This window comes from Anopheles moucheti, chromosome 3 (assembly GCF_943734755.1).
Source record: "Anopheles moucheti chromosome 3, idAnoMoucSN_F20_07, whole genome shotgun sequence".
Taxonomy (NCBI): Eukaryota; Metazoa; Arthropoda; class Insecta; order Diptera; family Culicidae; genus Anopheles; species Anopheles moucheti.
The window spans coordinates 61,068,098-61,094,373 of NC_069141.1; the positions used below are offsets into that span (position 1 = coordinate 61,068,098).

At 43.2% G+C, this 26,276-nt stretch overlaps 3 protein-coding genes across 4 annotated transcripts; 2 read left to right on the forward strand and 1 right to left on the reverse strand.

Moving 5' to 3' along the window:
• The first annotated feature begins 1,659 nt into the window (after positions 1 to 1,659).
• LOC128300187 (uncharacterized) lies at positions 1,660 to 13,837 on the forward strand. Its single transcript, XM_053036168.1, has 8 exons — positions 1,660 to 1,968; positions 3,735 to 3,934; positions 7,315 to 7,437; positions 7,746 to 7,867; positions 7,939 to 10,941; positions 11,619 to 11,855; positions 12,407 to 12,544; positions 13,294 to 13,837. Exons 1-8 carry the CDS (start codon positions 1,922 to 1,924, stop codon positions 13,690 to 13,692), a joined length of 4,269 nt encoding a protein of 1,422 aa, XP_052892128.1. The 5' UTR covers positions 1,660 to 1,921; the 3' UTR covers positions 13,693 to 13,837.
• A 2,055-nt stretch (positions 13,838 to 15,892) lies between these two features.
• LOC128300189 (nucleobindin-2) lies at positions 15,893 to 18,739 on the reverse strand. 2 transcript variants are annotated; one of them, XM_053036169.1, is made up of 5 exons: positions 18,733 to 18,739; positions 18,223 to 18,463; positions 18,044 to 18,148; positions 17,085 to 17,969; positions 15,893 to 17,020 (listed from the first exon to the last, which is right to left on the reverse strand). In XM_053036169.1, the coding sequence occupies exons 2-5, from the start codon at positions 18,364 to 18,366 to the stop codon at positions 16,340 to 16,342; spliced, it is 1,815 nt and encodes a 604-aa protein (XP_052892129.1). In that variant the 5' UTR covers positions 18,367 to 18,463; positions 18,733 to 18,739; the 3' UTR covers positions 15,893 to 16,339. The 2 variants fall into 2 exon arrangements, with proteins under 2 accessions (XP_052892129.1, XP_052892130.1); XM_053036170.1 differs by having other exon boundaries at positions 18,223 to 18,439; positions 18,733 to 18,738.
• Positions 18,740 to 19,078: 339 nt separating this feature from the next.
• On the forward strand, positions 19,079 to 22,305 carry LOC128300247 (ADP-ribosylation factor GTPase-activating protein 2). The gene is made up of 7 exons (XM_053036249.1): positions 19,079 to 19,477; positions 19,588 to 19,779; positions 19,867 to 19,998; positions 20,385 to 20,555; positions 20,738 to 21,485; positions 21,547 to 21,840; positions 21,915 to 22,305. Exons 1-7 carry the CDS (start codon positions 19,400 to 19,402, stop codon positions 22,064 to 22,066), a joined length of 1,767 nt encoding a protein of 588 aa, XP_052892209.1. The 5' UTR covers positions 19,079 to 19,399; the 3' UTR covers positions 22,067 to 22,305.
• Positions 22,306 to 26,276: the final 3,971 nt, after the last annotated feature.

The following is a 26,276-nucleotide window of genomic DNA, read 5'->3' on the forward strand; positions in this document are numbered from 1 at the left end:
GCTATTCGTCCTTTGACTTTGGAACGGCGTGTCTCACGAGCTTGAGGAAAAGTTTACACTCGAAATAATTTTTCAAATTTGCAGAGTGTACTAACCCTTTAATGTGATGATATATCGTCCCCAAAAACATTTTTGAATCTTCGTCAGCTTTGTTTATTTACTAATGTTTTTATTCCCAGATAGGGTTGTTTGCCATGCGTCGATCGATGGCGAAAAACGGGTAGATGATTCAACAGAAAATAGCAATTGCAATCGATGTTAGTCACCGCCAGCAAGCAGACAAGCGCATTAGTGGACACCGTAAGGAATAAAACAAAAACATAGCATTGTTCGGGTTTGTCTTATCCATTTGCGAGCCAATAAGTAACATTTTTCTCACACTTATTTGCGTTGGTTGAGTGCACTGCCTTCGTTGTATAAATATTGGAGCACAATTTCATTAAACAGCAAAACAGCAAAACCATTACGTAGTACACTCCTAGTTGGCAGTATTTCTTCCTTTCGTTGTGCGAGACGTTGTTGCCGAGAGACTTACATTGTGTTGGGTAGGTTGGGTTTGTACTAGATGTTAACATGCCCAAGCGTGATTGAGCGCATCGGTAACCGAACCATTAGTTTGCGATTCGATAAGAATTTGAGAAAAAAATATTTACAACGCTACGTAATGTCATAAAAACTTGCTATGCTACCGTTATGAGTATTTAATTATAATATCATTATGCGTTGCGTGAGTTATTACACTATTCAATTTTATAAACATTGCAGTATATTAGAAGGAATATTTCTACGAAATGAGGATAATAATAAATTCACTATGGCATTCTCTGTTTCATATCACGTTATATTGCGCATATTGTGGCTCGCTTCCGATACGATCACGCCTGACAGTAGTTAGTTCGCCATAAGGTCTGTGATTAAATTTACCACCCCATGACACGTGCTTTGCATCGCGATGCATTTCATAATATTCGCTAGGACTTTCTTTTCGTCCGTCTGTTTTCGTTTTCTTCCAATCGCGTTTGGCAGCAGCAAATGCATTGCGTTTAACTATTGCCTGAGGAGTCTCGGGCCAAATGCTGTTCAATCGATCGTTTATGCTTATTCGCACTAATTTGGAAGTAGAGAGTGAATTGAACCGAAAAGCAGCTAGAAAATATCTTTCCGCCTTCCCAAAACGAAACGGTGAAATGCTTTTACTTTTCACTTCCCTAAAATCACGGTCAATCGATCGACATTTACGGTTGCGGGAAGTGTTTGTGTAATGGAAAATGAATCGAGAGAAAACGATCGAATAGGAGGAAAGAAGCAAGAAAATTACTCTTCCCCAGGCATAAACATTGCCTGGGTTAGATTTACTTCACCGGTGTTATAAATCAATCAACATTTTCTGTCATGCCTTCTGCATTGGATTGAATGCCTGTAGCTCTAATTTAATTTTTGGTACAATACTATCACCGATAAACGTACCTATCGGGCTAAAAATAGTGATGAAAGTGAAGTGTTTTTTTATTGTTATCGTACCAATCGTTAACAATGTTTTTTTTCTCCACCCAAATTAGGTAAAACATTTGTTGGAATTCCAGTGAAGTTCAGTGCTATCGTACACGCAACGAATTCGCGCCATACAGTCCCGAGTGCCCGTGCAGTGTAAGAGGAAAATCATCAACCATTTTGCAATTTGCATAACGTCACACTTATATTTCTGCGCTGCTGGTGTATTTATGAGCAAGAGAGATAGATAGATAGATAGCGAGTGAGTGCGAGTGCGAGTGTGTGTTCGTTTCCTGTTTCGTACGACGCTGCATGCCGCGAGAAGTAAAAGTGAAACCACCCCGCTCTACCGGAAGTGCAACCGGCGGAAGATCAGGGTGATCTGTGCAAAACCCCGATCCCGTTTTTCGTTGGAAAACTGTCGGGAAAAATGGATGTGTCCGGCAGCTACAGCGGAGATGAGCTCATACCGGACAGGTAAGTTTGTTATGCATGCTTTAAAAGCGATACAAAATCGTATACAAATTGTAACTCATTTACCTGAATAGATGCAAAACAATTTCGTTAGAGGTAGTATCGTAACATTTTAAAAGAATGGACACTACTTTATGTTCGGTGGGACCGTTACCAAATCACGTATTGTGAGCCATATTTTTTCAATGCCAACGGATGACTCCCACAGAAGACTAAACCTAGAAATTTCCGGTAGTGTTAAGAAAAGCATTACTTTCTTAGTTTACAACTTTACTTTATACTACCACACGTACATGAGTTTTCGGGAAAAAAAACCCTCAATATAAAACTAAATATCCATTCGTTTGGAACTAAATTTAATTTCCTCGTTTTACTTCACTCTGAAAGCTTTTGTTTTTGTTCGGCTCTTCCCATACCCAATCTGTCGGCTATATCTTTCATCTAGCCTACGTCGCGCCATCTCTCACATGAAGTGGAAAATTGTGAGAGATGTTTTTTTTTGTGTCTTTCTTGTCGTTCAATTCTGTGCGTCTTTCCTAGCACATTCCGGGTGTGTCAATTGGGTAGTGAACCTTCCCAACATTGTTCCGTACGGAGCTGCCGCTTTCGGCTTGAATGCCGGTTAATTGAAGCTTGAAGCGATTCTTCAATGGCATGACACACTATCGCTTCGCCCCTGCTGGCCTGCTGGTTTTCGAGGTTAAGATTTGTTCGCATAATGAAAAGATAAATTTTAGTCCCCTTTTTCGAAGCACAACAATGGATAATCCCAAGCGTAATAAGTTCTTCATTACGGCACGCGACAAACTTTAATCGATGCCAGTTTACGATTGAAATGTATCTCACAGTGCATGACAGTGCAACGATATGGACGTACGGGATATGTGTTAGACTTGTTAGTCATTCCTTTATTTAATTTTTATGACATCTTTTTTTTTAAACGAAACCCGATAAATCGGCCAGTTTATTGTACTGTTTGCCGAAAGCTTTCATCTGCGGGCGTAATTGTAACACCTATTCAATGCCCCATAAATAAATCAACCTTTAATATGTTGAGAAGTTGTTTTTATTGGCTGCCACACTCGTTAACGTTGAATAAACGATATCTTCCACGAAGCATTATCCGCGCCCATCATAAGCCGTGCACACGTGTGTGTGCCTTGGGTGAAATGGGTGAAATGATCATTTCCAATTATGCTTTATACCACCATTTGTTATCTACGTTTTCCAACCAATCGAACCGGTCGGTATGGAGCTTTCCGGTGGTGCGAGGGTTTGCTGGCACACGAAGAAAACTAAACGATCCCTTGTTTTTGATACGTAATTTTATTTCGATCTAATTACGCTATCATGTGGAAGTGAGCTGATTATCACCATTTTTGGATTGCCCAGGGTTGTGTGTGGGAGGTGCCGTAAAGCATAGGTAGCCCCAATGCATCATTGTTTTCCCGCAAAGCATCCATCCGGAGATGGATATGCACACTGCCGGCCCGGGTACGGTAAGATAGACAAACGCACATGCGCTCATTGCTATGAATCGAGGTTAAAGCGTCCCCGGGTTTTGCAACATAACAACCGCCCCTAGTCGCCCCCACACCGCCCAAGAAAGAGCTTCACACTTCGTTTGATTCGTACCCCGGTTTGGTAGCGTGGTGGGGAGAGGCGTTTGTTTTCGCAACATGACGCATATTTGTGTGCCTTCGACTTATCTGCCGTTCGTTTCTTTTCTTCTCACTTCTTGCATTGGCCAATTAACTGCCAAACCACAGCTGTCTCGAGTCGGAATGGATTGATGAAGATGAGGTGTTTGCAATTCTGAAACAATGGGAAATACGCGGTGGTCGCGGCAACGGCAAAGCGGCAACCAGCGGCTGGTGCAACCCGGGCAACAATGGCGGCGGTCACATCCTTCTGAATCAGAGCTTTGGCAATGAGTACAGCAGCCCCAGCAGTATCCCTGGTAAATTAGGTAAGTGTAACTGATAATTTTTTTATTTATTTATTTAAATTCCATTATGACGGCAATGCCGTATTTTCAACACCGCTTGTGTTGAGTGAAAATAACAATTTTTTGTCACAAGGCATTTCCTCCTTGCGATTTACCTTATCCCGGGCATGCTCGGTTGTGTTGGTAGTTGGTGTATTTCGATGTTGTTTGTCGTTTGTCTATCGTTGTTGTATGTGATACGTCTGTTGTCCTATTGTTTTGTGTGATGGTATAGATCCGGGGCTATTGTTTTGGTTGTTGTGATGTATAGTGGTTTCTGTGTTGAAAGGTTCTGTGTTCGTGGTGTGGTTGATGGGTGATTGCGCCACTCTTCACTGGAACAACCTACTACGTTCGACTTTGACCGACCCTTAACGGAACTAGAACAAAACAAGACAGCAGATGGGTTAGAGACGGACTACAAGTATACACCAATAAGTCTGCCTCCCTTCCAGTGGTTTTGGCGTTGTCCTTGGAGGTGACTGCTTCCTCATCGGCTTAAAGTGGCACAAACAATTATCCACAAGACAACAAAAAACAAAAGATGGACTACGAAGGGATATGGGAACAATGGAAATTAAGGATAGGAATCAAAGGATAAGTCCGTTATCTCGCGCAAAGCAGTAAATGAGCCTCATAAACTTGAGGTCCCTACACCCCAAAATGTCGCGTATTGGAGTACCCGGGAGCCTTCCGATTATACCGGCCGCATCCAACAAGGAAGGTCTGGCGGTTTCAAACTCCACGCAGGACCACAGAAGGTGGTCCACATCGTGAAATCCTACACCGCAGCCACATACCTTTGACGTTGCCAGATTAATACGCTGTAGATGTCCATCCAAAGCGAAATGGTTCGACATGAGTCGGGACATCATTCGAATGAAAGCACGATCTACAGGGAGCCCACCAAACCAAGGCCGCAGGGACACTTGCGGAGAGATCGAGAAAAGGAAACGCCCTAATTCGTCCGCTTCCCACATGCTCTGCCATCTTGACAGGAAAAGTTGCTGTGGCGAACGGAGGAATTCTTGGGTTGAGATAGGCCTGTCGTAAAAAACGCCTTCTGAGGCGCCTGTTTTGGCCAGTGAGTCAGCTTTCTCGTTACCAGGTATTTCCGAATGAGAAGGGACCCAAATTAGCGATATTCTAAACGCCTTGTTAAACATTGAGCCGAGCAAGTCAACAATTTTAACTACGAAATAGTCTTGGCTCTTAACAGCCCTTGGAGTTTTCAGTGCTTCAATAGCACTGAGGCTATCTGTAAATATGAAGTACTGATCCGGGGGACTCGCTGCTATTAACAATAGTGCGTAAAAAATTGCGGCAAGCTCAGCCGTGAACACGGAACACGGCTGCCTCAATTTGAAGAATGCTTCGGTGGTCTCGCTAAAAACACCGAAGCCAGTGCCCTCCTCAGAGGATGACCCATCAGTGTAATACTGGTTCATTTTGTCAATATGGCCGTACTTGTTCAAACTGATAATTTAATATAACAACTATTTCAAAAAGTTAGCTTTTAAAATTAATTTCGAGTGAAAATAATCGTTTACTTGTTCCCTGGCTGTTGGGTGTCATATTAGTGACATGTCCATAGACCATAACAGTCGAGAGATGATCATGTAATTCATGTTTATTCTATTAAATATTAACTTTCTATTTTCCACAAACGAAGGATCATTTAAAATACGTTGCACTTTAGGTTACAGCTAGCAAAGAAAGTTTGAATCTCATTTTGAAATAAGTTAACTTACGGGAGATAAATATTAACATGCGAAATCCAACTAGGTTCGTGTCCATTAAACGCCAGTTCGGAGTGTTCATGCAGTTGATGAATTAAAGAACCTAAAGTTTATTTTAAATTTAGCTTTAACACACAGTGATTAGATATTGACATAAAACCTTCAAGCGAACCAGAGGAAATCCTTCAGATATTCTTGTTTTCGCAAACAAAAAAATTAACTCGTTTCAAATTTTCTAAGTACAACATAAATCAACACCATGAAATTGATAAAAATTTGAGTATTCCATTTTAATTGACAAAGCTTAATATAATTGACTTCATCTTTCTAAAAGTAATGGTAAAACTTTAAATTAGAAATTGACGTTTATAAAAAAAAACAGTAATCATTTTATTATTATCAATTATTTTTGTGTGAAGTTTGATGGAAATAATAGTGATCGTAGATAAAACGTTTGACACTTTCGGCTGAATACCGTCAGGAGAATGTAGCAATCGCAAACTAAGTGTCAAGGTTGAAGCTCTGCCAATCTTTCGCATCAACCCTTAGTGGGCTCGACATGGACTATTTCGCGTATCCAATAGGCAACAGCCGCATATTACCCCACTAGCTGAAATAACTGCTTCGAGTTTCGTCTTTTCGGCGCGGTACAGGGCGGCCCACTGTAGACATCCAAGGACATCCACTTGCTGGAATTTCTTTTGAGCGACAGTTGTGCTTTCCGTTTCCATTTCCAAACGGTCGATAGAAGAATGTGTTGATGCAAATTAAACTCTCTGCTCGTAAAATTCCGCCGAGAAAATCAATCATTGTAATAAAACTTTCCTAGGTGTAGGCGGCGTTCGAAGGTAGAGAATTCATGATAGATACTATGGTAATAAGTGGCAAAACAAAAACAAAATAATCAAAAAAAAAACTGCTGCTATTTAAACCGCCCGATCGACGCCGCCAAGTGACGGTGCACCGTATATGGTGAGGTCGCTTCCTCCACTCTTTACGCTCAGTTACAAGCGCTTGTTTCTTTATTGCTAGTTGTTTTTTTTTGTGCCGCTTTACGCTTATGGTACTGGGTGTTTAATTCTTTGTCCCTGGACCTAAACGAGTTGGAAATGGAAACTGAAACCCCCACGCTTGCATGTAACGGTTCCAATATCTCCCATGGTGTTGGAATTGTCGCCGGCCCAACGTACCGGGCGAATGCAATTAATCCGTCGCCTTTATTTGCCAATGCACGGCGACGCTCTTTTGGCAGCAATTGCCGTATCGAGAGGAGGCTGGCAAGTCGCGAATAGCTGCCGTTCCTGTCCAGTCTGGCAAACCGATAGGGCGATAGAATGGTGACAGCTGTTTCCGTTTTTAAATGCCATCGGAACACTACGGTTGGAATGTATTAGCCGCTACCATAGATATACTTCATGGAGAACTAAAATGTACCTTCAGAATGGCCAAGGTGCTGACAACATTTTTCCGTTTATGGATTGTTGCGGAAGTTGGAAAAAGTTCTCGTTTTAGCATTACTCTAAGCTTTATTGAAAACACCATGCATTAAGACCTTTACTTGTAGTCCGTATCCTATAATTAAGTATCTCGCTAAATTCTCCTCTGTGTTTATTGAATATCTAGAATCACTATCAACTGAACAGCAGGACGCCGAGTGCGTTACAGAATGTATCAAAGAGGAGCATTTGCTCGATGAAATCGATAGTATTGAACATGGAAAGCGGCTGCTAAATTCAAACAGTAGCAGTAAGTATTCGTTGAGCTTCGCCCTTGCTTTCATGTATGTGTTTCAAATCGTCCCCGATTGGAAAAAACAATCCTAAAAACATACACAAAATAATCATCGAAACAATCACCTGCAATTGGTTCATTATTACAAATTGGAAGAAATTAAACTGCATACTGATCATACAACACTAACGTCAAAATGTACACACAGTGTGGTTTTCTCACGTCATAATTTCCATTTTAACATTTCCATACGTTCGTTCGTTGCGGTTGAATGGTACAATATAATTGACACGTTTGCACCGTTTCTTCCATTTTCGTTACAGGTCAAAGATTCGTCGACACGGGAACGTTCACGAGACCTAAGAAAAGGATAGAGTATAACACACCGAACAGCGCTAGCACATTGTCCGTAGAAAATAACCCGTTGTCAACTTCCCACAATGAGGTAAGACTAATCAAAATATGGCTCCGATATGGTTGTTTTTAACGTCCATTATTTATGTCTTTCCTTGCTAGCTTGCCAGTGGAGGATCACCACTGCTTAACGTACAAATCGGAGGACCAGTGACACCTTCTTCCTTGGCTACGTCTGCCTTAGCTACATCCGCCACCGGTAACCGGCTCCTTATGCAACGTAGCTGGCTAAACGATGTCTCTCCACCATGCTCGATCATGAACTCGATGGAGTTCTCTACGAATGAGCGGATCGCGAGTAGCTTAATCACTAGCGGAGACTTCAGCAGCGTTGGATGTTTGCTGAATGCGAGTGACGACAATGTGGGAGCGAGCATACCGAGCGTGGGGAATGCCAGCTACAACGGTTACAATCTGTACAGCGTGATCGAAGACAGGCAGCGATTGGAGAGCCTGTGTCTGGATGAGGAAAGCACACTCACGAAAGATTGCAACATCTCACGAACGGACCTGAACGCGATCGAAAGTGTGTCCGGTGTGAGTACGATGCAAAATTCGTACGAAAGCAGTGGTCGTACAGCTGTGCTGATGGGTTCGCCAGGGAAATCTTCGTTTGAGGAAGAAAGTTCGCCACCTATCACCGTGGGAGCGGAAGCAGAACGTGAACCTCGCAAGGGACTGATCGATACGACGGTCACTACCGCGATCGTTGCGAACGATACGTTCCACGTGCCGACGGAAATATCGGAAACGGAAGCCGAAAGGATTCTTACTTCTAAGCTGTTGATAAATGGTGGTGGCACATATGATATGCGACGACCCCGGAATTTTAATACGTACAGGAAGCCTCGCTCATCGCTAAATCATACGTTCGAAGGGCTACCACGGGTTGATACGGATGGTGAGGTCGGACGGGAATCAACCATCGTACCACCGATTGTTGAGCAAACATTCGATGGAAAGGTACCGACTGCTGTAAATGATAAACATGCAGTCATGAACAGTACCTTCGGTATCGTTGGTGAGGAACAGCTCGGAGGTGTTGCAAACGGTAACGGAACGTTCGTCAAAAATTGCACGGTCACCAACGACGATGTGCGATTATTAAACCTGACGCATGACACAGTGGAACCGGAGTTAGCAATCACACCTCCACCTGCTGTTCCATTCGATCGCACCTTTAAACGTCGTCCACGCAATGGAACGTTTACGGGTGGAGAGGACGATATGCGCCATCTTCCACTAGATAGTCCGCTCCGACCAACGGTGATAGGGCATGAGGAGAGTAATGTTAATACACAACCGGAATCAGAAGCGAGATCGCGCGAACATCGCACACCAAATGGGACGTTCAGTGAGCTGCAACAGCACGGCAGTTCGATGCTGGTGCAGTCCACGCCATTCCATGGACCGTCGACACGGGTGAAAGCAGCCCCGGAAATAGAGGAAATATCTCCAATTGGTCCCGAAAACACCCAACGGACACCAACCAGTGGCTTTGGGCGCACTATTGTACGGCGAAGTCGAAATCTCGAGCAAGATCTACGTAATGCCTCTTACGAGGATTCGAAACCGGCTCTAATGCATGGGGATGGTGCTACTGGTGAAATGCTCGAACTAGAAACGGATGACTTCGATGTTCAGATCCGACGGCTACCGTCGACGGGAACTACCCACGGCACGGACATATCGAATTTCCTCGACGCGGAGAAGCGCATCTCGCTGCAGCACTTTGAGGAGTTTGAGAAATCGATACTGGAAAGCGAACACAGCGGAATCGATTTCGACGAGATGCTCAACTCGCTAACGGCAGATGTGCGACGGTCGGACGAAGCGAGCGATAAGCTAAGACAGTCGCTGGACAACATTAAAAAGCGGCATTCGCGCATCAATCTTGAAAAGCAACAGCAGGATGAAATGAAGCGGAAATTGCACCAACAGCAGCAACCGGCAACGCTGGTGGAGGCACAATGCGACAATAAGCTGGCGGACTCGATGCTGTCGAAAAGCGGTAGCATGTGCTCGTCAAGTGGAAGCGAAAGACTGTTAAACCGTAGAAGTAGATACAACGAGGATGTGCACCTGACGTTATCGCCGCCACAACAGCAACAGCCACCGTCATCAATCAACACGACGGTAGTCATGCCGAACGGGGGCACCGAGGGATCCGCTGAAACGAACGATCCCGCTTCTACACCCAACGAGGTAGAAACGTACGATCGCAAAAATCGGGATCGATTCAAAACGATACGTTTAGGAAGAAGGCGCGATGATTCACTGGGAGCCGCAATGCCCGATGTAGATCAGGTGCTGGGCGCTGTACAGCCTATGTTGAATGGATCTGAGGAAGATAGTATCAGCAATAGCGATGCTGGTAGTAGTGCCTTTAGCAAGTTAGATCATAACTCACTGAAAACGGTATCGGCCCACTCGTTCGCTAATGGCGGCAGAATGTTGGGTAACAATAATTTGCCATCGATGAAGACTGAACTCTCTGGCGACGACGATGAGACCGTGTTTAAGAAACCACAAGCAATCCCCACACAACAACCGTCTGGACTCGCACGGCCTGGTGAAAGCCGGTTGCGTAGTACCCTTTCGAAGCCTCGCTACTACGGCAATGCCCCGATGCAAGCGACAGGTGGAATCCAGCGTAAGGACCTTACGCTCCCGCTGGGCAATAAATCTAACTCGACTGATTGCTTAGAACAGCGGGAACAAGACCTGTATCTCCAGCAGCAACAACTGCAGCAGCATCAACAAAAGTTGCAGCAACAACCTACATCGCGATTAGCGACCACCTCCAAGCTGGGTGGTGGTAGTGGCGGTCTACTAGGCACCGGAAGGTACTCGCAGTTTGGCCTAGCAAACAAGCAACTACAACTGCAGCAACAGCAGCATCAAACAAATGCGGTGCAGCATCAACCGGGTGCACCACCTGCACTAAAGTCTCCAATGGGCACGAAGTCGAAGTCCTACCATAGTCTCACGTTTGCCCAGGCTAATAATAGCAGCGGCTATGGTGGGTCCAGCGGCAATCTCTCAAGGCTGCACGGATCGTCTGCACTGCAGCTGAAACTGAAGCACAATTCCAGCAACACAGAGGTAATTTCCATTGGCTTGATTTATCCATCTTCATCTACCACACATCATGGTTCATACAGTCATCCTTTCGTTATTGTTATTATCGTTGAATGATTTTTCTTTTCTGATCATTCGCTGTTCCCTTTCGTTGGTTTAGTTTGGACTGAGTTGCATCCGTGTTTTGTTCAGTTTAATGATAGTGTTCTATTTTGCCGATCAGAAACATTCCTTATCATACCATTCGTTGCTGGCAAAGTATAGTAGTTACGTATGTTAGCTAAAATTTGATTGGTTCGATCGAACAATAGAAGAGATCTATTAATTTGATCGATCATTCGTGTCATGCTCATTCACTTGAGAGCAATGTAACTGGAGACTTTTTCCTGGACTGGAAATTCAATCTCACATTCGGCGTATCATACACATACGTTCACTCCATTGTTCATATCGCACGTGCACTATCGGTGTGGGATCGGTCTAATAGGGTTTAAGTTTTAAGCTGGCTCTATTGGTCTTGCCCAATCCATCCCGCACACACATTCTCTCCTCATGCATCTGGATGTTCGCCATCCGAAGAAAAAATCCGACTGAAACGCTAAAATGTAGGTTGCGTGCGAGTGTTTTACTGTGTGTTTGTTGTGTTTGTTTCTTCCGTGTGCACTAACGCTAATGTTCCGGTCGTCACTGTTGTTTTGTAGCTGAAAAGTAACACATCCAAGCGATCCTCGCTGCAGCAGCAGGCGGCTTCCAACTTGCGGAATGCGTCCAACGGATATCAACAGGGTGCCGGAGCGGGAGCAGGGATGGTGGGCCGCGCCAGCTTACCCCTGGTGCGGTCTCCCGCTGCTCAGCCAAATGCAGCTCGAACCAGCCTGAACAACAGCTCTACCGCTGCTGCAATGGCTAACAAAAACGCTCTGAATACTACTACCACTGTACGTGTTTGTTTGTAATTATAATGTGTTTTTTTTTTTATTAAGTTTGACATTCGTTTTATGGTTTTGGGGAACTAAGATACATGGTTACGGCTAACAAAAGTTCAGATTCATGTCAGGGTACTTAAATTTATGTGTTTATGTTTTTTAGTTTGGTTACATTTATTATAGACTGTCATTTGTTTAATGCGTTTGCTTGTTTATCTTATCATTTTCGCGTCATTTAATATTATTCTTTAATCGGATAAGGGGGTATTTGGGAGGGTTAAAATGTAAATATTGATCGCATACGTTAATCAAAATATTTCTACATTCAAATTAGGCACTTTACGAACTACTTTTTGAACGCTTTTCTTGTTGCGGTGTTTGTTCAATGTCCCTTATACCTAATATCCCTCACTGAAACGCTACAACCCCTGCTGAAGGAATTTCAAATTAAATACACTATCCTCCTGTTAATTTTGAAAAGAAAAATAATTAATTCGTGCTCCATTAGGACATTCTTGTATTTTAATTTCACCTCCATGTTTTATCATCCTATGTTTCATTAGCTCTCCGGCGGTGTACAGATGCGCACAGCCAGCGGAATGGCAAAAACGTCCCGACTTGGTCTGATACGCCCGTCGTCCGGATATTTTAGCTACAATACGCACCGTAAGCACCCAGACTCAGATAACGAGTCGGTCAATGTAAGTAGAACAAGACGATCACAACAGAGCAATACTCATTTGTAGTACATAGAGCTATTTAGCTATGTCAGAATTGTATTACGAGTATTAAATCAATTGCCGCTTATATATCCAAATATTTCGGCGTTTTTTGATTTCTAGAACATTTTTTTATTTTCTTGAACAACTTGCCAAGAAGATTCTGGTTTTTTACACCAAAAAGTAAAGATGTTTTGTTTTTGGAAATACAAATTAGACTCAGGAAATCTTTAATTACAGAACTTATTTCTGTAAATGTGTAAAAATGTTCTTTGAAATTGGATTAATTATGTGACGGCACACAATCGTCGTGTGTCTGTAGGTTTACATGCATTGAAAGAGCCGTAATTCTTGATGATGTATCTGCAATTTGATAACACATAATTCTGACCCGGAAAAGCTCGTAACAATCAATTACTGTTTTTATAGGCTAGAATGATTCCTATCAAAATCATACATTTAGTATGTAGTTAATGCGTGTAAATGACATTTGTTCAATAGTTTTCTTTTCGAATGATGTATCAATGCAATTATCGGAACAATGATTATAAATAGTTCGATGAATGTTTTAACGATAGTATTTGAAATTATGTACTCATATCCTACATTCTTCGTGTTTTTCGTCCCTGTTGATCGATGTTTTTTGTTTCGGTTTTTTTATTTTATTTTGTATCTCCCCCTACACATCAATTCGTTTGCGTGTCGTCCATGTGCGTGATCCTCCCGTGTAGAGCCTGTCATCCTCATCGGCTAGCTCCCGGGGCAGCCTGTATCGTGTAGATAGTCAAAGCATAGCGAACAATGTACAACCGCAACAGTTCACGACCGCCACCAGAACCAATAGTATCGAGGACGTTAGCGGCGCTAGTAGTGGCGTGGGTAATGGTTTGCTAACGAAACTTAATGGCACCGGTGCAGGAATGGGCCCAGGAGTGCTGAGCGCGTACGCATCAATCGAACCACCGCTTCCGAAGACGGTCCCTAGTTCAACGGCGGCGACAACGGCTGGTTTGAAGCAACCGACGGCCAGCAGTGGAGTGAAACCTTCCGGGCTGAGGCCACCGTCCGCCATCCGACCACCGACCGTACGCAGCGGTTTACCACGTCCAACGAGCTACATACGACGATAGATCCGACCACTATCAAATGCGGCCCGGTCATTAGAGCATCTACATGTAAAACGCCATAGGAGAATCCATGTATAAGCAAAAGAAGGCAACCATACACTTAATATTGTCGCCCGTTTCGGGTGGAAGTTTTCCGTCACTTGGTATCCTTTCTACCGTTAGAGTGTAACAACTGTGTTCTGCTAAAAAGTATTTCCTTCCGTACATTTTATACGTATTATTACCCTTAACCCGGACCATCCGATAATCAATTACCGGTTAACGTTTGTTTTAGTATTTCTGTTTTATCTGCTGCGCAACTCCGTGTCCGCGGACTTTTTTGCCATATGTAAAATCAAACACTCAAGCGGGGTCCCTGTCGACGACCCTTTAAATGTGTAGCACAGGTCACGCTTTCCTAAACTTCGTATGACTAAAACGTGTACATACTTAGCACAATCTTGGTAAATCCGTTTTGAATTGCCTTCCTGTTCTTTATACAATGACATGAAAAAGACGATCTGTGTTAGAGGAAGTTTACTTTCGGTTATTTTATTATAGCAAAATAGTTAACAACTGTTTCACTGATTTTCAAATCGTATACCGTGTTCCCTTGAAAGTCTAGTTTACTTTTAGTTTTTTGTTTGCAGTTTGGCGCTTTTGCGTGAACTAGCGCACACTCAAATCAAGATCATTCGGAGAAATGAAACTACTTTATTTGCGAAAATCAATCCAAAACACACCAATAGTAATTTCTTCAATAGTGTTCAATACATGTCCTACAAACATCATCTAATCTTACTTTAACTCAACGATCCTAATTTAATTTATAGCACTTGCTAAAGGTCTTTTCGAAGCGCAACCTTCTTTTCTTTTTTTTTACTTTAAGTCCCAAACTAGGATGATAAAAGGATAAAGAAATTATATAAGGCAGGTCTCAGTTGCTCCAAGAATTGAATAGGCGGAATTCATTCTCATACTATTAAATTCTCTTTGCCGCAATCATCCTGATATATCCTAACATACATACCATACCATACAGGCATACCTACCATCATTCGATTGGATTCGAAAGCTTCACTACTAAACGCAACTACCTTTTCACTTTATTCTACTTCTATTGCAATCATCGTACTGTTTCCTTAATCTATACGCTCTAAATTGATGTTCAATCCATAGTGGCAGACAATTCTAAATTGAAGTTTAAAATCATTCAATTATGATTGTTAAATAAGGCAATATATTGTGGAGAGATACTGGTCGAGGTCGCTTAACACCGAAAATAATGAAAGAAAACCGAAAGCCTCTAAATGTATAATTGTTCCCAGGCTCAGACAAATATGTTAATTTCAATAATTTAATTATGAGCTTACTATTATCTAGCAATAAGCAAACCGTTGTCGTAAACTAGTAAACATCCCGCAAACGGTCAGTGGAAACGTTACACAGCGGTTGCAATGTTAATCCATCTGAGAAAAAATCCGTTAACGAGCAGGGCACGAATTAGTAAAGATATAGGACATCTTATGGTAAGATCGATCCCCAAATCTAGCGTTAAAAAGCTGAGCACATAAGAAGTCCAGTGCTATAAACAAGTAGTTTATCCGATTGCCGTAGAATGACATTTATAACAAATGTACAAGAAAACGTTTACGGTAGTGGGCAATGCGCTCTGACGTAATAATGCTAGACCCTGAACTGTTATGATGATAGTCTATGATATTCTGGCGAATGGTTGACTGCAATCGTACTAAAAGCTTCGCTTTGAAAGGCGCTATTACGAAGCTCACACAATAAAAGATTAAACCGGAAGGAAAGGAATTGTTATATTTCTAAGCCTGTAAGAACTGTAAACTCTAATTGTAACTCCCTGTCAACTGTGTAAAATGAAATGATATACACATATTTATACATTAAACCAAACCCTCGTGGTACAACGTAGTAGAGTTTTGTTTTGTATTTTTTTTTATTCGAGAAACATATTATAAATGATTAACAATCAATTCTCTGCTTTGGAGATCAGACTGCTCTGCTTGGACAGCTCAGCTTTTCTTAAGTTTTTTTACATAGTTTCTATTTTAACAGAAGATATGGAGCACCACTCTGCAAAAAAACATTTTACTGCACACAGCCTAGTTGACAGCGAAAGTTCGGAAAAGTTTCGTAACACGCTTCGTAAAAAACGCCACGCATTAAGTTTAAAGGCCTGATACTACCTGTAGAATACAGTGTTATTGACAATTGATTTTATTTTCGTTTTCGCTAGACTATTTCATACGACAAAAAAGTGTAAAAAAGAACATTAAACGGTACAAGTTTTACTACATTCTACAGTAATTTCATCACAAAGTATTATTCAAGATTATTTGCTGATTAGTCTGCTGATAAATGTAGTGGTAATGTTAGTTTCACGTCAATGCAAACATCATTTTACCGGTCTGAGAGAGGAAAGGATATTTCGTTTATGGAATCAGCTCTTGTTATTAGTTTTGCTGTTTTAATACCTTATCGTTTCGTATAAACCCCTTGTGCCTATCTATATGTATGCCATTTGCTTCGCAAAATGTGTATTTCTGTGTTTGTGTGGAAGCTTCTTCATTGCTGAACAATTTGCGCTCCAGTTTCGTTTGGCTTGATTTGGCGTCTTCGATATTCCGGTGAAATGCGAATTCTAATGTTTCACCTGCGCTACTGATGGCTGCGACGGAACCGCTGCAGCTGCTGCAGGTGGTTGCTGTTGCTGCTGTGGTTGTTGCGGTGGCTGTGCAACGTTTCCGACGGGTTGCTGCTGTTGTTGTTGTGCAGCTGGCTGTGGTACATGTTGCTGTGCAGCTGGCTGTGGTACATGTTGCTGGGCAGCTGGCTGTGGTACATGTTGCTGTTGTGCAGCAGGTGCCTGCTGGTGTGGTGGTTGCACATTGTTGCTACCCTGCTGTTGATGATATTGAGGATTTTGCGGGATCTGGTTCGACTGAATTTGCTGCTGCTGTGCGTATTGAGCTTGTTGTTGTTGCTGCTGTACATTATGCTGCGCTGGTGCAGGTTGACCTTGATAGTGAGGCGCGCCTTGCTGACCAGTGTATACGGTTGACTGTTGGCCAGTGTAAGAAGGATTAGACTGGACCTGATGTGGCTGCACATTATCATAGATCTGGTTGGGATGAGCATTTATCGGCTGGCCGTGAGTGTTATATGCTGGAGGTGGAGGTCCCTGTTGATGATGTTGTTGTTGCTGGTAATGTTGTTGTTGCTGCTGTTGCTGGTGGTACTGTTGTTGTTGCATCTGCTGTTGCTGCTGGTAGTGTGGAACCTGTTGTTGTGGAATGGCATTAGGATGCACTTGGTATTGACCCTGGAAATAAAAAAAGAAATTATTGTTCTATTCCACGCATAACATCTTACATTCGTAGCCTTACATCAGCTCCAGGATGATATCCTTGGGGCATATTAGGATGTGGCGGAAGCTTGCCCTCCGCAATCAATCGTTGAATCTCTTCCTGGCGACGTCGCTCAAACTCCACGTACTCCTCGTGCGTAAACTGTGGTTCATGGTCGACCGTGTCCCATCCCGGATCCTTCTGAAATTCGTCTCGTTTCGTCTGTTCGAGGAACTCCTCGAAGCTGATCAGCCCGTCCTTGTTCGTATCCGCCTCCTTAAACACGTGTTCCCGCATACGCTCCATTTCCTCCGCCCTTTCCTTCATATCGTCCTCGGGCGCTCCGGCTTGATACATCTTGTTCAGCTCGTTAATGAACAGCACCTTTACCTCATTCTCATCCCACATATTGTTACCGTCCAAATCGTGCAGCATGAAGAACGTTTTCGGATCGAAATCCTGCCCGTCCATGTGATCCTGCTTTTCCCAAACCTCCTCCAGTTGCGCCTTGTTGCCCGGGTGGTGAATTTTTTCATGATTATCATGTTTGGCCTGCTGGCGCTTCAGATCTTCCTCGTACGCTTTCCGGTGCTCCTCATCGAGGTTGCGCAGTTTTTCCTGCTTTTCAAACTCCTTCTGCAGCTCGTATTGTTTGAATTCATCCCGACGCCGGCGATCGTTCTCCATCAGGTCTTGGGAAGTCTTCAGAATTAGCTTCTTCAAATCGTCAATTTCGAACGTGTGTGGATTCGAGTGGTCCACATGCTCGCTAATTTTCAAATGATCTCGATCGATTTCGTTCGTCAGCTCAAACTGCTTCGTCGCCAATTCCTTCAATCGCTGTAGCTCCACTCGCTTCAGCTCGTCCAAACGCGATCGCACATGATGGCCGACGTACTCGAGCTCTTGAGCTATCACACCGGACTATGAAGGACAAACGAATGAATGGGAAATTAAGCAATGCAATCTCACCATATGTCAGCATCAAAAATACATACCCGGATATCGGATTCTGCTGCCTTTTGCAGCTTTTCCGCAAAAACAGGATCGCTTTCGAGCACACTAACGACCTCCTGAAGGTACTTATTGTACTCAATAATGTTCTGTAGAGTAAACCATAAATAAAAGCACGTCATGCATAGCAGAATCCCCCACAGGTTCAAACAAAAAAACGTACCTCCATACGTTCCACGTTACTGTCGTCGTGCTTTTCTTCGTTTTCTGGAGCTTTGGGTTTTTGCGTCACAACCGGAAGCCCCAAAAGCGATGGTACCAGACCGGCAACCAACAGCAGCACCACTATGCTGCCATTTCGGTTCATTGTGTCGGAAGCCCGTTTCACTTCCGGCTTATGTCGTAAACGAAACAACACTGTGATTTTAATGGCACTGTTGCTGAAATCGATAGAAGATTGCAAACTGTTTAAGATAAGAATCTGATAAGAGACTGTGTCGGAGTACAATATCAATACACTTTATATGAAACGAATTAAACTGTACAATCCACAGCACCCTGTCAAGGCCACTGGAGATGAAAACCTTGGAGTGTGCTTGAGGTATTCTCAACGATGGATCGGAGAGTTCTACCACTGTTGGTTTAATGCCAGACAAACTAAATAGAATTATGCTGAGATGGCTATTTGCTGACGAAATATTTCGACAAAATGTACAAAAGAACACGTACGTACAATCTGGGCAGCCCAAACGGAAAGTCAATTGTGATTGTTTTCAGACGTCATGTTTGGAGGCTGTCATCTGGTTTCTTCGTGGCATTGGCCCAAGATGGCTAGACGAAGATAGGCTGAGATTATTTCCTCTTTATTTGGTAACTATACTATGGTCCCTAGAATATACTAGCAGCAGTTCCGGTTTGATGTTCATCATTAGTGTTCCTAATCATCACGAAAGTGATTTTTATCTCTTATTTCAGCGCGTATATCTCACTCTAGTCATCTTGGCACAGTACACTCCAGCTGTCACCAACATTGCAACGTCAGAGCGTGTCACGTCAAAACTGTGAAAAAAACGAAAGAAAGGGAAAAAGTAAAGTGTTGGTTCTATTGCTCCCCAAAAAGATTGCAGTAAAAAAACCATTAATTTCCGATTGTACCTTTGCAAATTGATTGGGAGGTGTATTGTGCTCTGTGGCCCTTGCTTTCCCAACAGTGTTGTTGTTAGATTCGTACCTTCGATCTTGTTTTCCACGCGTATCGATAGTAGGTGCTTGCGCTGGAATTCCCCAATCGGTAGCGCGCTGCTAGTCCCCTCTACGTTCTGCAAGAAGTATACGTGTTTGAATTAATTGGCGATTAGTTGGCTCAAGATTTGCCCCACTGCCACAGCAAACGCTCGAAAATGGCTGGTGGAAGTTCGCCCTCGAAGGAGGACATTGATGCCATTTTCCATCGATTACGATCACAGGCAACGAACAAGGTAAGAACGACGATGGGATGGGGACAATGTCACCACCCTTCACAAACACATGACGTGTTGGGTAGAGTGTGCCCTTCAGCACTGGCAACCGATTTTCTTCATGTTTGCAGAGCTGTTTCGACTGTGGAGCGAAAAATCCTACCTGGTCCTCGGTAACGTACGGTGTGTTCATCTGCATCGATTGTTCCGCGGTGCACCGGAATCTGGGTGTTCACCTCACGTTTGTACGGTCCACCAATCTGGACACGAACTGGACCTGGTTGCAAATCCGCCAGATGCAGGTTGGAGGCAACGCAAATGCGGTAAGACTCGAAAGGCAAACGCTTTCGCGGAAGCTTTCCCAAAGCGGTGGGTAATTCAATTAACGGCATCCTTTCCCATATTTGCAGGCACAATTCTTTCGTCAGCATAATTGCAACACCACCGATGCGCAACAAAAGTACAACTCTCGGGCTGCCCAACTGTACAAGGATAAGTTGCTAAACAAAGCTCAACAGTCGCTACAGCTGTACGGAACAACGGTGAGCAAGATAAGCCAGAGTGTGTGTGCCTGTTGCCACGTGTGTTTTAAATGACAAGTGTATTGCTTTTTGGCATTCTGATTGTATTGAAACAAATAATCTAGATTTTATGTTTTGAAACATCTTCTAAATTTAGATTAATTGTATAAAACCCGTCACTTTCCACGTCACCGCAACTTTTAGCGGCCATACATATCGGACAATGTTCTAATTGAAACGCACCTAATTTAAACTACCGGCAAAGGGAACCTATTGTGGCTCATTGCAAAACAAACTAAACTTGAGTCTCGATTTGTGTCTCTTTCATCGTAAACCAACTGTTAAAATTGGCAATTTTCATTTTCGCTTTTCCCATCCCGCGTATCGATTGTCACCGTTACGCACAGCTGCACATTGACCAAGTACACGACCTGAACACTGCCAGCGATAAGAAGGAGGTAGACTTTTTTGCAGACTGTGACAACTTCGACGGTGACACCACTGTGCCACAGACGGGTAAGGATGAGCGTAACAACAATCCAAGCGCCAGGCCCAAGATCGAGACGGAGCAGGAGAACGTAAGTATAGTATTGCTTTACTATTCGTTTAACAGGAAGCAATAGCAATAAGATAGGTTTTTTTTTTTGTGCATTTCATTTGACTTTATATTTTTGTTGCTGCTTAATTGTGGATTGTATTGTTGTTTGTTAATTAAAAATTTCTTAAAATTGTTCATTTCTATCTCCTCTTTTTCCGGCAGATTCCAAAATTGGCTTCCCTTAGCGCAACGCTTGATCCTTCCGCTGGACCACGGGTAGATTTCCTCACGTCAGAGGTTCCGGTTGAACCGGTCAAGTCAACGATCGGTGTGCGAAAGATTCAACCGAAGAAAGGTGGGCTGGGTGCAAAAAAGGGTGGTCTTGGTGCAACACGCGTCAAAACCAACTTTGCCGAAATAGAGGAACGAGCCAACATGGCTGACAAGCTGAAGCTTGCACCCGCCCCGGAGAAGGCTATCTCCGAGGAAGAAAAGGCAGAAACACTGGCCAGTGTTCGGCTCGCCTACCAGGACCTTTCGATCAAGCAGCACAAGGAGGAGGAAAAGCTGAAAGCGATCGATCCCAACAAGGCGAAACAAATCGAGCGACTTGGGATGGGATTTGGCCGAGCGGCTGGCGTTTCACACTCTGCGCTGACCGATATGAAAACACTAACACAAGAGGAAACCACACGAAGTGGTGCACCGGTTACGAAATCGTACGATCGGGACGATTCTTCTAGCGGCGTTGGAGGTGGAAGCAACAGTGGCAACGGAGGCAACGACTTTTTCGACGACTATTCCATAATCTACGGGTTTTCGGGTAGCGGCAAGGGTGCCGATATGAGTGAAGCAAACCAGATGGGCTTTGATACGCTCGAGCCGATCGACAGCAAGCGTCCGACGGTGAAAACGATGTTCTCACCGGCAGGAGGAGGCAGCTTAAAGGGGGGAGCTACCAGTATTAGTGGTAAGGGCTATACATCTTTAACTTATTTGCCATTAAACTAATAATAATTAATGTACTTCAGATCAACCAACATACAGTCGCGCTGGTGGAAGCAGCAACAGCAGCAGTAACAGCAGCAGCAACCGAAGGAATGGAAGCAATCAGTCGCAACCTGTCGACAATACCGATGTGGCGCAGAAAAAGTTTGGTTCTGCTAAGGGCATCTCGTCCGATCAGTTCTTCGGAGACGAACAGTCAGGTTATGATCGATCCGCAAACTTATCGAAGTTCCAGGGTTCCACCAGCATCTCTTCCGCCGACTATTTCGGTCACGGTTCGTCATCGATGGGTTCGGGTGGTAGCGGTGGTAGATCCGGTACGTACCCTAAGCATTCTCGGCTGTATAGATAGAGCAAGTTACTCATTTAGTAAGGTTAAATTCATTTTTAGGTGGTTCACGCGGTCCAGCACTACAATACAACGGTCCAGATTTGGAGGACGTGAGGGAAAGTGTACGGCAAGGCGTCACAAAGGTTGCCGGTCGTCTCAGTTCGCTGGCGAGCGATGTGATGAACTCCATTCAGGATAAATATGGCTACTGAAGCGTGTATCAAACGGTACCGCGATTGCGTCTTAAAGCACGCGCGCACGGATCACAATCAACACTATTTTACAAAGCTAACAAACGCCGCAAAGGACCAGCCGCTGGTTATATTTTGATTAGACGGTAAAGTGAAAGGGCCAATTGTGCGCTTCTGTTTCTGTTTGTTTAAAGTAAGTTTAGTTAATGTGTATGTACTATAAAATGTCGCTTATTGAAATACAAAACTGCAACTCTGTCCATCGTTCCGCCAGCATTCATGAGGGCAGGGCAAGAAGCGAAAAAAGGCTTCTGCATTAAAATCGGTTGTTTTTCGTTCTAGTTTTAGGTGCAATTAGCAGCATCATAGTGTAGGAAAGAATATTCGGAAGCTAGAGGTTTTGTAATACAAGTATGTTTTACTTTTCGTTTTGATGCTTCAAATTACCCACGTACATGAAGTTTGTGCCTTGTTTTTCTTGCTTGTTTACAATATTTTATCATACAAAAACATTAACGAAGATGGCTAAATGATCTTCACACGACGGCGCCTTATAGAAAATGCGCACTCATTTTAGGCACTAGGCGATAAGAATTAGCAACATATAGGCACACAAGGGCTCCACGTATTTGCGCCTGCCAGCGAAAAAAGACGCAACTTAGCAGCAAAAAAAAAACATTATTCATCCTGTACTGCTTCAAATTTCGGAATTATACTGCAGAGAAAGACAGTTCGTTCGATATAGCTCCACGGATATAGAGAAAATGTAGTGATGAGAAGCCTTCCTCTTTATAATACCCTCCCTCCATAACATTGTACCACTTTAATTCCACCATATTCTTCCCACCCAACTCAGTAACTGCATTTGAGCCACTGTAAAGGGAACAAAACACGCGTACGGTATCCTCATTTCCAGTGATCCGTTTGTGATCAGTTGCGAAGCGTGCATCCGATACGTATCCATTTGCCATTTGGACGTTGGCTCAGTTGTTACACGAACGTTAGGAATGTTAGGCAAGGCAAGTGTTAACGTTGTTTGTACATTTGTAAAATTTTAGCATCAAACGGTAGGCTGCGGCAGGCGGTTGGGTTCGTGCATTATGTGTAACTTAAAGGAGCACTCGACAGAACGATGCGGTCCACAAGGCGATATAAAAACGATACGTTCGTATGTTGATTACAATAAACGCTCTACTCTGTGCATACTTGTAAACAGGTTATGGAATAGAACAGCAAACTCGTATATTTCACTATCTTAACTGGTAATCGGAAGTCCAGAGTGAATTTATGAATCAATTCTGACTCCAAAGCGGCAAGAACTTATTCAACCCCCAAAAAATTAGCGACATCTGATTCAACTCGCTAGTCGACTCTGTCATATTTCAGATTTTGTTTTAGTTCAATCCGGTTTTTCGGCTTCGGAGCCGGAGTGGATTCAAGAATTCACTAAATACTAATCGTACCCAGGCGACATAACGTCTTGGATCTGATCATCAAGGACTTCCACACACGGTATTGCCAGCAGAGACATAGAACGGTGGTGGGCCATTTCCGAATGCGATATTACCTCCTGAAGCTGTTGGTGGAATTCGTGGTCGTGGGGCGGCATCCTGAGAAGCACTGAACTGCACTGTTCTCTTGACTTACGATGCGCTTACGACTGCTCCGTGTGTTTTAGCGACCCGACGATTGATCACTTAAAGAGGTTCCCCTTAGGGCCATAACCAGCGACCGAGGCACTGATGGTGTTGATGCGACGGGAGAGCTTAACTTCGGCCGGAAGAATTCGGATGAGAACGCGATGAACGCCCAAAGCGCAGATTTCACGGACACGACATAACTGGATGGAGTTAAGGTAACCGTTAAACCGGACATAAATATAGAAAATTATCGGAATACGTATGAAAGCAGGATATAGGAATGCAAAATCCTATAGTCCTGAAGATGTTCGTTCGGACTCCTATAACACCCTATTACATTTCTTCAGGACTCCAGTAAAAGGGTTCTATTACAGTCCTACAGATATTCTTTGGGCTTACAATCAGGATAGTCCGATATGAGCCTGATAACAATGCGCTAACAGTGTCCTAGTACCCTCTTATCGCTTTCTTATCGGACTTATATCGGGCTCTTATCGAGCTACTGTCGGGCTCTTATCAGGCTCCTGTCGCGTTTATATCAGGCTCGGGTCTTATCAGGCTCCTGTCGAGTTTGTATCAGGTTCGGGTCTTATCAATCTACTTTTGGGTCCTTATTGGACTTTTAGCGAATTGTTATCGGGCTCGTATCGAGTTTCTAGTGTACGGTTATCGGAATTTTTCAATCTAATAGGTCAGCCCGATTTTATGCCTCTTTAGGACTGCAACCGTTATATGGTACTGTAGGAGTCTGGTAGAACTTCTATAGGACTGTCATTTGGTATTTATATATGCTTTTCTCGTAGAGTACCATCGTTTGTAAATTAGTTTTCAGCATCCACTTTGAAGCCATTGTTTCCTTTAAATGTTGTGTCTAATTCGTAGGCTTACAACCGACATCCTTTGAGTTGATCCGGAGTTGCTGTCAATTAACATTTTTATAGTCAGCGAAACGGTAAAAGATAATCGGAAATTCCATTTCTTCTAAAAATAGTGTCGAACATTGGTTCGAAAATTTATAACTTATGCGAACATATACCTGAATTCATTATCAAATCATTTTGGAAATAGATATTTGGTAAAAGTTGTCAAAACGAGTTTATCATTTGAATATCCATACCCCCAATCGTTAATGCTTGGTAATTGACCAGTTCAATGGTGCAAACAAATTGTACTCATAATTTTGCGAACTAATTCGCCCGGCCAGTACCAGCACTGGTACCACAAAGCTCAATTAATTCGTGCCTTATGGCCACGGTGCGTACCTACGTTCGATAATGCTAAGGCCAACCTTAATGCGTTCCCTCTCGTCACGTATGTTCCATTATGTCCATTCGAGGATTTTCCATTCCGTCATAGAATCTCGTTTTGGTTCACAATCGAAACGATGAAATGCGAAAACCGGTACAGATAGATTTGGAAGATTCTAGATGGAATCGGGATTGATATTAGAGTGTGATAAAGATAACAGATAAGTCGCTTCGCTGCGGCAGGTTTAAATTTGTCTAACATGCCCGATCGTTCCGTTTGTATCGGTTAGTCGAGGATGGAGTGCGTTTGGAGCCGGAAGACTTGGGCAGTGGCTTTCCTGTGGACTGCTACGTTAGTTTTGGCGGACATTAGACCATTGTTTCTACAACGGCAACCTTTCCCTCCATATCTTAAGCGTCTAAAGTGAGTCTGTCAAGAGTGGTGCAAGTTATTAAACTAGTTTTGCCGGGTATCTTCCTATCGTTCAGAAGTTGCTAACTTTTCCGCTAGTAATCATCATGTGCGAAATGACAAATGAAAGCAATTATAGTCTGCAGTTTAGCTTCATGTTCTGGTTTGGAAAGTGCCACGTTTTATATTCTGTACGTTCTGCAAGTAGCGCATGCTAGTCTAAAGCATCAAAGGTATTGGACCGTAACTTATAGTGCGGACTGACTGATTTGCAGCTTCATATTAAACTTTCATTCATAGGCTATTAAGTCAGCAAGAAGAATTCAATAGTCAATAAATTGTACAAAACTTTAACTGTTCTGAAGTGATCACACCGGTAAACTCTAAGAAATCAACTCGTGCATTTGCAAGTGTAATTATCCGTCAATGCAGTTATTACAACAAGGACGACGATAAAAAATGAATGTCGTTTTACATCCAATATCGAAACAATAGATTATGCCCTTCGTAAAACCTGAATTACAAACGCGGACACGATACTTCAGGAGTGATCAAATTAAACGACGCAAGAAGACCTTTTTTGAAAAATGCATTCAACCACGTGTGTGTGCGCTTCCGTTAAATAACCCATTCGTCGTGACGTTGCGCTCATCGAGAGAGTGAGAGAGTGAGAGAGAAAATATCGCGCGCGAACTTTGTATTGATTGGTTGCTAAGAAACGTGAATCAAAGATACCGTGCCATCGCCACGTGTTTGTTTCTGCATGAATGGCAGCCGATTATTTCGCCAGCATGGCGGCTGGTCAGTTCATTGGAGCTGCTTAATGAATAAACTAAAACCGAATGGTTTTATTTTATGGATCAAAATGCACGATTGCTGGTTGATTTATCATTGCCCATCGGAAAATCATACAACAGACTACAAATACCGCC

Bases quoted from the DNA above. Each gene is read 5' to 3' on its own strand.
- LOC128300189 (XM_053036169.1), bottom strand. From the start codon at position 18,366: ATGAACCGAAATGGCAGCATAGTGGTGCTGCTGTTGGTTGCCGGTCTG. The intron at 17,970-18,043 runs GTATGTATTTTT...TGTCCTTCATAG, and splicing joins CAGCAGAATCCGATATCCGG to TCCGGTGTGATAGCTCAAGA. The intron at 17,021-17,084 runs GTAAGGCTACGA...TTTTATTTCCAG, and splicing joins GATATCATCCTGGAGCTGAT to GGTCAATACCAAGTGCATCC.
- LOC128300187 (XM_053036168.1), top strand. From the start codon at position 1,922: ATGGATGTGTCCGGCAGCTACAGCGGAGATGAGCTCATACCGGACAG. The intron at 7,438-7,745 runs GTAAGTATTCGT...TTTTCGTTACAG, and splicing joins GCTAAATTCAAACAGTAGCA to GTCAAAGATTCGTCGACACG. The intron at 7,868-7,938 runs GTAAGACTAATC...TTTCCTTGCTAG, and splicing joins TGTCAACTTCCCACAATGAG to CTTGCCAGTGGAGGATCACC.
- LOC128300247 (XM_053036249.1), top strand. From the start codon at position 19,400: ATGGCTGGTGGAAGTTCGCCCTCGAAGGAGGACATTGATGCCATTTTC. The intron at 19,780-19,866 runs GTAAGACTCGAA...CCATATTTGCAG, and splicing joins TTGGAGGCAACGCAAATGCG to GCACAATTCTTTCGTCAGCA. The intron at 21,841-21,914 runs GTACGTACCCTA...ATTCATTTTTAG, and splicing joins TGGTAGCGGTGGTAGATCCG to GTGGTTCACGCGGTCCAGCA.